This window comes from Salvelinus alpinus, chromosome 7, assembly GCF_045679555.1.
Source record: "Salvelinus alpinus chromosome 7, SLU_Salpinus.1, whole genome shotgun sequence".
Classification (NCBI taxonomy): Eukaryota; Metazoa; Chordata; class Actinopteri; order Salmoniformes; family Salmonidae; genus Salvelinus; species Salvelinus alpinus.
Genome location: NC_092092.1, coordinates 75,424,153 through 75,435,878, shown reverse-complemented (window position 1 = coordinate 75,435,878; position 11,726 = coordinate 75,424,153). Strand labels below are relative to the sequence as shown.

The following is an 11,726-nucleotide window of genomic DNA, read 5'->3' as shown; positions in this document are numbered from 1 at the left end:
TTTCTTTAAACATTTATTTTCCAGTCTTGGTCAAACAAGAGTTGCAAAGGAAATATTAAATATCCGAACACCACGATTTAAAAAGGGGAATAATATTTGGACATGATCTCTAGAACTAAATAAAATAATTAAGTGGATATGTCAGTTATGCCGTTATATCTAAATAATGGAAATTGATCCAAATCTACAATTCATCTATTTATTCACACAGAGCACACATAATGAATCCTAAAAGAGTCCCACGCTGAAAGCATACTAGTTGACCTAAGGAGCATACAGTAAGTTTGGGAACCCTCAGGACTTCTACTTCAGAAACATGTAATTTGCAAACTAACTAGAAACACATGACTTGCAAACCAATAACAAAAGCCCAGTCAACAACTTCATAATTTTAAGAGAAATATGAAGAAAACATGGAAATGGTGTGATAGTCTGAATAAAGAAAATACACACAAGTAAATGAGATGGTTTGAAAAGGCACTGTTGATAGCTGCAATGGTAGATCATGGTACTGCACAGCGGACCTATAAACTAAAATGTATGCACTCACTATTGTGGATAAGAGCATCTGCTAAATTACTAAAATGTAAGTATCAGAACTGTGGGTAGATGGAGTACAGCCATGGACAAAAAGTTGCATGTACGACTCACGTCAGGGACAACTGTAGCATTTTTATCTAACCCTAACCTTTTTCTCCTAACCTGCTGCGTAAAGTCAGTTCTGTCCATAGCTGTACTCCATATCATCTCAACCTTAGTTTCCCATCTTGGTATGAAGATTCAGAGGCCCATTGCCTCTTGGGTATTGTCGTGTGAACTTCACTGATACGTCACATAACAAGGAAGTGTCATCTATACAACATTCATTGAAAAATAAAATTCCCACACTTTCCATGATTCTCTTATTCATATTTACAGTGGTCCTCCTCAAATATAATATTTCTATATGTACATTTTGTAGTAGGAAAGCCTGTGTTTATAAAATCATTGAGGTGGTTAAGCAGCATTGCCATTTAAAAGAGTTATCCTCCTGGGCCAGCATTCATTAAGCATCTCAGATTAAGACTGCTGTTCTAGGCTCCCTTTTGCCTTTTAAATCATAATGAGTAAGAGACGGGACCTGATCCTAGGTCAGCACTCCTACTCTGGAGATGACAATCCCTGACACCAGGTTGCATGTTAGGAGATGTATGTCTTGATCTTTTGTGTGATGGCTGCACAGCAGATGGGACACTTGCCGAGGGCCTCGGAACACTCCTTGCAGACGACCAGGTGCCCACAGGGGATGAAGACGATGCAGATGTCTCTGTCCATACACACTTTGCACTGTTTCTCCCTCTGCAGCTTCCGTAGCTTCTCAAAGGGATCCTCATCTGAAATAGGGGAGAAACATCAGTAGGTAACCAAGCACAATAAAGTAGGTAGAATACTGACCAACAGTTTGATTCTGTTACTTCTATAGCCAAGCCTCACGTAGGCCTACAGTGTGAATAGCATTGTGATGCTATTGTGATTGATTGGAATATGCAGATGGGTGAACTAGGTCAAATTGCAAATCCCTGTGGCTCTATTCAGGAATTTTTGACATATCCTGTAAACCTCATTACCAGTTTTGATAGTATCATTATATATCAGGGCATTGTTCTAACAAGTAGACGTCGACCGATTATGATTTTTCAACGTCGATACCGATTAAATCGGACGATTTTTATATATTCGCAATAATGACAATTACAACAATACTGAATGAACACTTATTTTAACTTAATACACTGCTCAAAAAAATAAAAGGGAACACTTAAACAACACAATGTAACTCCAAGTCAATCACACTTCTGTGAAATCAAACTGTCCACTTAGGAAGCAACACTGATTGACAATAAATTTCACATGCTGTTGTGCAAATGGAATAGAAAAAAGGCGGAAATTATAGGCAATTAGCAAGACACCCCGAGATGAGATCCTCAGACCCCTTGTGAGACCATATGCTGACACATGCACATTTGTGGCCTGCTGGAGGTCATTTTGCAAGGCTCTGGCAGTGCTCCTCCTTGCACAAAGGCGGAGGTAGCGGTCCTGCTGCTGGGTTATTGCCCTCCTACGGCCTCCTCCACGTCTCCTGATGTACTGGCCTGTCTCCTGGTAGCGCCTCCATGCTCTGGACACTACGCTGACAGACACAGCAAACCTTCTTGCCACAGCTCGCATTGATGTGCCATCCTGGATGAGCTGCACTACCTGAGCCACTTGTGTGGGTTGTAGACTCCGTCTCATGCTACCACTAGAGTGAAAGCACCGCCAGCATTCAAAAGTGACCAAAACATCAGCCAGGAAGCATAGGAACTGAGAAGTGGTCTGTGGTCACCACCTGCAGAACCACTCCTTTATTGGGGGTGTCTTGCTAATTGCCTATAATTTCCTCCTTTTTTCTATTCCATTTGCACAACAGCATGTGAAATTTATTGTCAATCAGTGTTGCTTCCTAAGTGGACAGTTTGATTTCACAGAAGTGTGATTGACTTGGAGTTACATTGTGTTGTTTAAGTGTTCCCTTTATTTTTTTGAGCAGTGTATAATACATCAATAAAAATCTATTTAGTCTCAAATAAATAATGAAACATGTACAATTTGGTTTAAATAATGCAAAAACAAAGTGTTGGAGAAGAAAGTAAAAGTGCAATACGTGCCATGTAAAAAAAGCTAATGTTTAAGTTCCTTGCTCAGAACATGAGAACATATGAAAGCTGGTGGTTCCTTTTAACATGAGTCTTCAATATTCCCAGGTAGGAAGTTTTAGGTTGTAGTTATTATAGGACTATTTCTCTCTATAACATTTGTATTTCATATACCTCTGACTATTGTATGTTCTAATATGTACTTTAGTATTGCCAACCTAATCTCGGGAGTTGATAAGCTTGAAGTCATAAACAGCGCAATGCTTGAAGCATTGCGAAGAGCTGCTGGCAAACGCAGGAAAGTGCTGTTTGAATGAATGCTTACGAGCCTGCTGCTGCCTACCACCGCTCAGTCAGACTGATTTGATAGAGCAGACTTAATTATAATATAATAACACACAGAAAGAGCCTTAGGTCATTAATATGGTAAAATCGGAAACTATAATTTCGAAAACAAAACGTTTATTCTTTCAGTGAAATACGGAACCGATCCGTATTTTATCTAACGGGTGGCATACATAAGTCTAAATATTGCTGTTACATTGCACAACCTTCAATGTTATGTCAAAATTATGTAAAATTCTGGCAAATTAGTTCGCAACGATCCAGGCGGCCCAAACTGTTGCATATACCCTGACTCTGCGTGCAATGAACACAAGAGAAGTGAAACAATTTCCCTAGTTAATATTGCCTGCTAACATCAATTTATTTTAACTAAATATGCAGGTTTAAAAAAATATACTTCTGTGTATTGATTTTCAGAAAGGCATTGATGTTTATGGTTAGGTACATTCGTGCAACGATTGTGCTTTTTTCGCAAATGCGCTTTTGTTAAATCATCCCCCGTTTGGCAAAGTTGGCTGTCTTTGTTAGGAAGAAATGGTCTTCACACAGTTCGCAACGAGCCAGGCGGCCCAAACTGCTGCATATACCCTGACCCTATTGCACAGAATGCAAGAGAAGTGACACAATTTCCCTAGTTAAAAGAAATTCATGTTTGCAGGCAATATTAACTAAATATGCAGGTTTAAAAATATATACTTGTGTATTGATTTAAAAAAAGGCGTTGATGTTTATGGTTAGGTACACATTGGTGAAATGACAGTGCTTTTTTTCGCGAATGCACTTGTTAAATCACCCATTTGGCGAAGTAGGCTGTGATTCAATGATAAATTAACAGGCACCGCATCGATTATATGCAACGCAGGACAAGCTAGATAAACTAGTAATATCATCAACCATGTGTAGTTAACTAATGATTATGTTAAGATTGATTGTTTTTATAAGATAAGTTTAATGCTAGCTAGCAACTTACCTTGGCTCCTTGCTGCACTCGCATAACAGGCCTGCCACGCAATCTCCTCGTGGAGTGCAACGTAATCGGCGTCCAAAATTGCCGATTACCGATTGTTATGAAAACTTGAAAATCGGCCCTAATTAAAAATCGGCCATCCCGATTAATCGGTCGACCTCTACTAACAAGCATTGCTAACTGTGAGACACATACCATGGTTCTCTGCGGTCTCTGCGTCGCTGTCAGGGCCTCTGTTAAAGCAGTCCTGCAGCAGAGTCTCCAGGGTGGAGTAGCCTGTCCCAGCCCTGCGTATCCTCTCCAGTATAGTCCTCTCTACCAGGGCAGGCTCCAGACCCATCTCTACCGCCCTCTGGGCCATGGCTGACCTCAGCACCTCTGCACAGAGAGATGGAGGACATTGAGCCTGTTCTAGTCTGTGTCGGAAATAGCACCCTACACTATATACACGTAGAATGCCTTCAGAAAATATTCAGACTTTTTGCACATTTTGTTAGGTTACAGCCTTATTCTAAAATGGATGAAATTGTCCGTCCGTCCCCCCCCCCCCCGCCCCAATCTACACACAAAACCACATAATTTCAAAGCAAAAAAGGGTTTAGAAATGTTTGCTAATTTACTTTAAAAAAATGGAAGAAAAAAAATAAATCTAATTGACAGTCTCAAGTCAAAACTTGACACCTCGTCATTCAAGGGTTTCTTTATTTGTACATTGTAGAATAATAGTGAATACATCAAAACTATGAAATAACACATGGAATCATGTAACCAAAAAAAGTGTTAAATCAAAATATATTTGAAATTCTTCAAATAGCCACCCTTTGCCTCGATGACAGCTCTGCACATTCTTGGCATTCTCTCAACCAGCTTCACCTGGAATGCTTTTCCAACAGTCTTGACGGAGTTCCTACATATGCTGAGCACTTGTTGGCTGCTTTTCCTTCACTCTGTGGTCCAACTCATCCCAATTGGGTTGAGGTCGGGTGATTGTAGAGGCCAGGTCATCTTATGCAGCACTCCATCACTCTCCTTGCTGGTCAAATAGCCCTTACACAGCCTGGAGGTGTTTTGGGTCATTGTCCTGTTGAAAAACAAATGATAGTCCCACTAAGTGCAAACCAGATGGGATGGCGTATCGCACCTACTCTGCGTCTTAAAGACACGGCAGTTGGAACCAAAAATCTCACATTTTTCACCGGTCTTATGTCCATTGCTCGTGTTTCTTGGCCCAAGCAAGTCTCTTCTTCTTTTTGGTGTCCTTTAGTAGTGGTTTCTTTGCAGCAATTTGACCATGAAGGCCTGATTCACGCAGTCTCCTCTGACCAGTTGATGTTGAGATGTGTCTGTTACTTGAACTCTGCGAAGCATTGCAATTATTTGCACTGCAATTTTTGAGGCTGGTAACTCTAATGAACGTATCCTCTGCAGCAGAGGTAACTCTGGGTCTTCCATTCCTGTGGCGGTCCTCATGAGAGCCAGTTTCATCAATGCGCTTGATGGTTTTTGCAACTGCCTTGTCTGACCATGTCTTAAAGTAGTGATGGACTGTCGTGTCTTTGCTTATTTGAGCTGTTCTTGCCATCGCCTTTTTGGTAAAAGACCAAATCCATATTATCTTCTGTATACCACCCCTACCTTGTCACAACACAACTAATTGGCTCAAACGCATTAAGAAGGATAGAAATTCTACAAATTAACAAGGCACACCTCTTAATTGCAATGCATTCCAGGTGGCTACCTCATGAAGCTAGTTGAGAGAATACCAAGAGTGTGCAAAGCTGAAAAGCCAAAGGGTGGCTACTTTGAAGAATCTCAAATATAAAATATATTTTGATTTGTTTAACACTTTTTTGGTTACTACATGAGTCCATGTGTTATTTCATAGTTTAAGTATTCACTATTATTCTACAATGTAGAAAACAGTAAAAATAAACTCTGGTGTGTGCAAACTTGACTGGTATTGTAAATATTCAGACCATTTACTCAGTACTTTGTTGAAGCACCTTTGGCAACGATTAAATCCTTGAGTTTTCTTGGGTATGATGCTACAAGCTTGGCACAACTGTATTTGGGGAGTTTATGCCATTCTTCTCTGCAGATCCTCAAGCTTTGTCAGGTTGGATGTGGAACATTGCTGTACAGCTATTTTCAGGTCTCTCCAGAGATGTTTGATCAGGTTCAAGTCCAGGCTTTGGCTGGGCCACTCAAGGACATTCAGAGACTTGTCCCAAAGCCACTCCTGCCTTGTCTTGGCTGTGTGCTTAGGGTTGTTGTCCTGTTGGAAGGTGAACCTTCGCACTAGACTGAGGTCCTGAGTGCTCTGGAGCAGGTTTTCATCAAGGATGTCTATGTATTTTTCTCCACTCATCTGTCCCTCGATCCTGACTAGTCTCCCTGCCACTGAAAAACATCGCCACAACATGATGCTGCCACCACCATGCTTCACCAAAGGGATGGTGCCAGGTTTCCTCCAGATGTGACGCTTGGCATTCAGGCCAAAGAGTTCAATTTTGGTTTCATCAGACCAGAGAACCTTGTTTCTCATGGTCTGAGAGTCTTTAGGTGGCTTTTGGCAAACTCCAAGCGGGCTGTCATGTGCCTTTTACTGAGGAGTCGCTTCAGTCTGGTCACTAACATAAAGGCCTGATTGGTGGTGTGCTGCAGAGAGGGTTGTTCTTCTGGAAGGTTCTCCCATCTCCACAGAGAAACTCTAGAGCTCTGTCAGAGTGACCATCGGGTTCTTGGTCAGCCGCCCTGACCAAAACCCCCCCTTGATCACTCAGTTTGGCCAGTTGGCCAGCTCTAGGAAGAGTCTCGGTGGTTCCAAATTTCTTCCATTTAAGAATGGGGAATTTTTTGGGGGACTCTTCCCCAGATCTGTGCGTCGGCACAATCCTGTCTCGGAGCGCTACGGACAATTCCTTCGACTGCATGGCTTGGTTTTTGCTCTGAGATGCACTGTCAACTGTGGGACCTTACACAGACAAATCATGTCCAATCAAATGAATTTACCACAGGTGGACTCCAATCAAGTTGTAGAAACCTCTCAAGGATGATCAATGGTAATGCACCGGAGCTCAAATTCGAGTCTCAAAGCAAAGGGTCTGAATACTTAAGTAAATAAGGTATGTTTATGTTTTAATACGTTTGCAAACATTTCTAAAACAGTTTTCGCTTTGTCATTATGGGGTACTGTGCAGATTGCTGAGGGATTTTATTTATTTAATCAATTTTAAAATAAGGCTGTAACCTAACAAAATGTGGAAAAAGTCAAGGGGTCTGCATACTTTCCGAAGGCACTGTATGTACACCCCCCCCTTTTGTCTAGTTCCAAAACTAATATATAAAAAGTGAAAGGGGTACAACTTCACAAAAAATTTAATTAAAAAAAAATATATATGTTATACCTGTTCCGTGACTTGAACATCCATTCAGGTGACTTGAAGCCTGGAAAAATCAATAGAAAGAAGGAATTTGATATGGTAGGAGTCATGTAAGGATGGGTACAGTTTAATATGTTTGATCGCAGGTTTAGGGGTTAGAGGTCAGGGTTAGGGGGATGAAGTCTTTGAGACTTACAGCATTGTTCCAGTCAGGACCTTGTAACTGAACGCTGCTGACGAACTCCTGTCCTTTCTCTGCCAGCAGAAAACTACACCTGGATTAAAACATGACACTCAACGTTAGTGATGTGCATATGGTTGTTTACTTTCTACTGAGTGTGAGTGACATGTGTGTTTTTACCCCGGATAGTGTTTGGCGTGCTCCTCCCAGGGATTCTCGTCCGGCTGCCAGCCCTTCAGACCTCCACCACAGCAGAAACACACCACACGGTCTGGAGCTCCTGCACCAACACACAAAAACACACACTTGGGTTAAGATCAACCCAGACACACACACACACTGGTTAGGATACGTCCCTGGTCCCCTCTATGTCCCCTCCTCCCAGGCCCTTTTACCATTGAGAAGCAGGTAACTGTATTAATACATTTTGAATTGTATTTGTTAAGTTACTTTTCTCACAGCCAAAGCTCTAGTCTACCCCACTCCCAGGTCTCACCTGTGTTGTAGAAGCCTGCTCTGGCCAGCCTCTCGTGGTCAATAGTGTGCTGGATTCCTGCAAAGCTGCCTAGCCTCTCCTCAAAGCTCTGCATGGGGACCCGAGGACCTGGGCGTGGCCTGGTCTCCCCTACATCCCCCTCTCTCCCCGCCTGAGAGGGGAGGTTCCCCACATCATGCCCCAGTATGAAGAAGCAGTAGGGGAAGTGTTTGGAGTGCTCCCCCCATGCCGTGTCCCCAGGCTGCCAGCCCCCCAGCATCCCTCCACAGCAGAAGCACTGCACCCGGTCGCTCGAACCCATATAGAAGAGCCCTGCCTGGGCCAGCTCTCTAGGCTGGACCGAGGATGTGGAGGGCCACGGGCCTAAGGTGTTGAACCGGGAGTCTTCGCTGACCATGTGCGGGACCATGGGGTAGGTGGACTCATCCACCACTTCTCCCGTTCTCAGGCGGAACTCCATGTCCTCAGCGTCTTCGTTGTAGTGGGGTTCGTTGGTCAGCATGGCACCTTGAAGAGAGTTAACCCTGGATCGATGGGTGCAGCTCAGGAACTTACAGGTGGGGGAGACCTGAAACATTACAACAGTAGTATGATCATTTGGTAGAAACAGGAGATAATACTTTTTTATTTTAATTAACTACAACACAGGTGAGACCTGGGAGTGGGGTAGACTAAATGTAAAAAAAAATATATAAAAAATAAATGTTTTGCACACGTGTCATCCCCCTTCTCATGCTCACCTCCGCGTGCCTCTCCGCGGGTGCGTCCCCTCCACACCAGTTCTCTACAGTCTTGTGGCAGCTGAAGCAGCGCACCTTGTCAGCCTGTCCCGTGAAGTAGAACCCAGCGCGGGCCAACCTCTCCGCTGACACCTGCTGGGCCAGGAGGGAACCCCGGAACGAGTCCAGCCGCATGTCCATCATGGACCAGTCTACTGCGTGGTCTGACTCCAGATCACTGTCTCTCCCGGGGCCTGACATCACGACACAGGGACAGGGCTGCCTGAGATGGATGGGCTGGGGGGAACAAACAACAAAGTCATTTCCACCATGAAAATGCATAAGTTTGACAATAGAGAGCATTGTATTTCCTAAAGTGGCACTAGATGGCAATATGCACATTGCTATGGATATTGGGATGCTGTGCCTTTAAGACAGGAAAGAGTGTGTGGTCACATGGAGGCGTTGGCTGTTACATGTGAGGGGTGGGGAGGCAGGCTCTTTAAGATATGCTCTCACACTACCGGGCCGCCCTGCTCACCACAGGAATACAGAGAAATAAACAACGACCCACACAGCCCAATGTAATCAACACTTATTATTTTAGATTTCCTTTATATCCGATTTTCTGCTCTTTAAAACAAAGCTCAGCATTTTGTAGAAAAGGAGTTACATAACGCCTACTTTGCGATGTGAATCAATCAGCCCTCTCTGAGTAGTGTGTTGCAACACGATCAGTACCCAGCCTTATCAATGTTACGGTACTAACACACCACAAATCACCAACAGGGAGGATGAGGAACCGGTCAGTTAGAACAATCAGCTATTTCACCTCAGGCTGTATTCACCAATCAAATATTATCCAATCCCATCACTATTTCTTCTGTCAACATTAATGCAATCAATTACATACAGTACCTCGTTGCCATGCCTTGTGTTAGGCTAGATAAATTGGCTATAGCAGTAACAGACAGGCACCCAGGCTACCATCCATAGAATTACCATTTATATGGAATAGAATTAGGCTACAGTCTATGCTAGCAAACAACCAACCAATATTGGTTATGTTGGTTGTAATACTTTGTACACCAGCCATCCCCATTGCAGCAAGCAAGGCTTGCTTCAGAATGAAAAATGCAAGTAGACTGGAAGTTGTCATGGTTTCATAGGCAGCACTCTCACACTATAATGAAACTGTCCCTTGACAGATTGCTGTGAAAACAGACATGTAGATGACTAAATAGACGTGATGATGATGTCCAAGGAAAGTTTGCTGTATCCACTCGTCCCCATGCTCTCTCTGACAGCTCCAAAAGGCATCATGTGGATGCCGTCATCATCACAGGGCCTGGAGTATAACATATTCTTGACTCTGAACTGGCTATGTGTTCATGATTGTATAACTAGGACTACACTGCAGCACTTGTCTTTGTGGCTGAGGCCCATCTGTTACTGACCAGAGCTGAGCCTTAATCCCAATGCACAGGAAGGACATGTGGATGGATAGATGGCACTTGGTCGAATGACAGCAATAACCTGATCATACATGTATGCAAAGCGTATGTCAAGGGTTCTGGGAGACCTTTTCGGCACAGTAGCGCCGTGTCCGCGGTTCAAACTCCACTCGGACTAAATGTTCCCACTCAATGCAACAGTCAGACGGACACGTGGGGGGTGGGTGAGGTCTATTGGCCGGCCATGTACATTCTGGAAAGTTCACAAGCTCTTGTTTGTGTCTATAGCAAGACAAAAGTCCCAAACATAAACATAGGTTGACGTGAATCGCAATGTGCTGCCGATTGACCTGTCTGAGAGTTGGCACAGTTGAGTACGCACTCTCAGGGATTACATTCTTCCAATGTTAAGTATGACATAGTTAAATAAAACACAAGCAACGTTTCGTGTAATAACGAAAACTAACAAGGCAAACATTATCTGTCTATAGTGCACTGATCAGTCGACATTTAGCTGGTTCGCCATAGACAGTAACGTAGTACAACAGACGAGCCGTCAACCATAACAGTTGAAAATACATCGCAAAGACATAACCAATACGCATACCTTGGAAAAGCTTGGATGTCAATTTGTGCCTGTGAGGTCTTGGATGATGCCTGTCTCCTTTCCAAATAAGACAGATCACCAGTATTTTTAACCAGACTATTTGACCCTGGTTTCGGGAAGTAAGTTCAGCGTTGGTGTTGTTCTGCGCACCACTACAGGCGCAGCCCACCTGACCACCATAGCGGAAATGTATTGTTTATGACGTAGAAAAAAAGGGAAGGTATGGCATATATGTTTGTGACAATAAATAAGCAAGGAGATAGACCAGATGCTTTTCAACTTTCTGTGGAGAAACCGTACCCATTACATTAGGAAAACTGTTGTAATGAACACTTATGAGAATGGTGGGCTGAACTTTCTGTACTTTACTACCTTATTTAATATTACTTTTAAGATCAATTGGATAAAAGAATTCCTAAGAAGACCCACTTACAGTGGGGCAAAAAAGTATTTAGTCAGCCACCAATTGTGCAAGTTCTCCCACTTAAAAAGATGAGAGAGGCCTGTAATTTTCATCATAGGTACACTTCAACTATGACAAAATGAGGAAAAAAAAATCCAGAAAATCACATTGTAGGATTTTTTATGAATTTATTTGCAAATTATGGTGGAAAATAAGTATTTGGTCACCTACAAGCAAGAAAGATTTCTGGCTCTCACAGACCTGTAACTTCTTCTTTAAGAGGCTCCTCTGTCCTCCACTCGTTACCTGTATTTATGGCACCTGTTTGAACTTGTTATCAGTATAAAAGACACCTGTCCACAACCTCAAACAGTCACACTCCAAACTCCACTATGGCCAAGACCAAAGAGCTGTCAAAGGACACCAGAAACAAAATTGTAGACCTGCACCAGGCTGGGAAGACTGAATCTGCAATAGGTAAGCAGCTTGGTTTGAA

The 11,726-nt window shown here is 43.0% G+C and overlaps 1 protein-coding gene across 1 annotated transcript; it reads right to left on the bottom strand.

Moving 5' to 3' along the window:
* LOC139581677 (E3 ubiquitin-protein ligase XIAP-like) lies at positions 1-11,030 on the bottom strand. The gene is made up of 8 exons (XM_071411687.1): positions 10,828-11,030; positions 8,788-9,063; positions 8,048-8,615; positions 7,732-7,831; positions 7,567-7,645; positions 7,395-7,434; positions 4,183-4,365; positions 1-1,373 (listed from the first exon to the last, which is right to left on the bottom strand). Exons 2-8 carry the CDS (start codon positions 9,025-9,027, stop codon positions 1,180-1,182), a joined length of 1,404 nt encoding a protein of 467 aa, XP_071267788.1. The 5' UTR covers positions 9,028-9,063; positions 10,828-11,030; the 3' UTR covers positions 1-1,179.
* Positions 11,031-11,726: the final 696 nt, after the last annotated feature.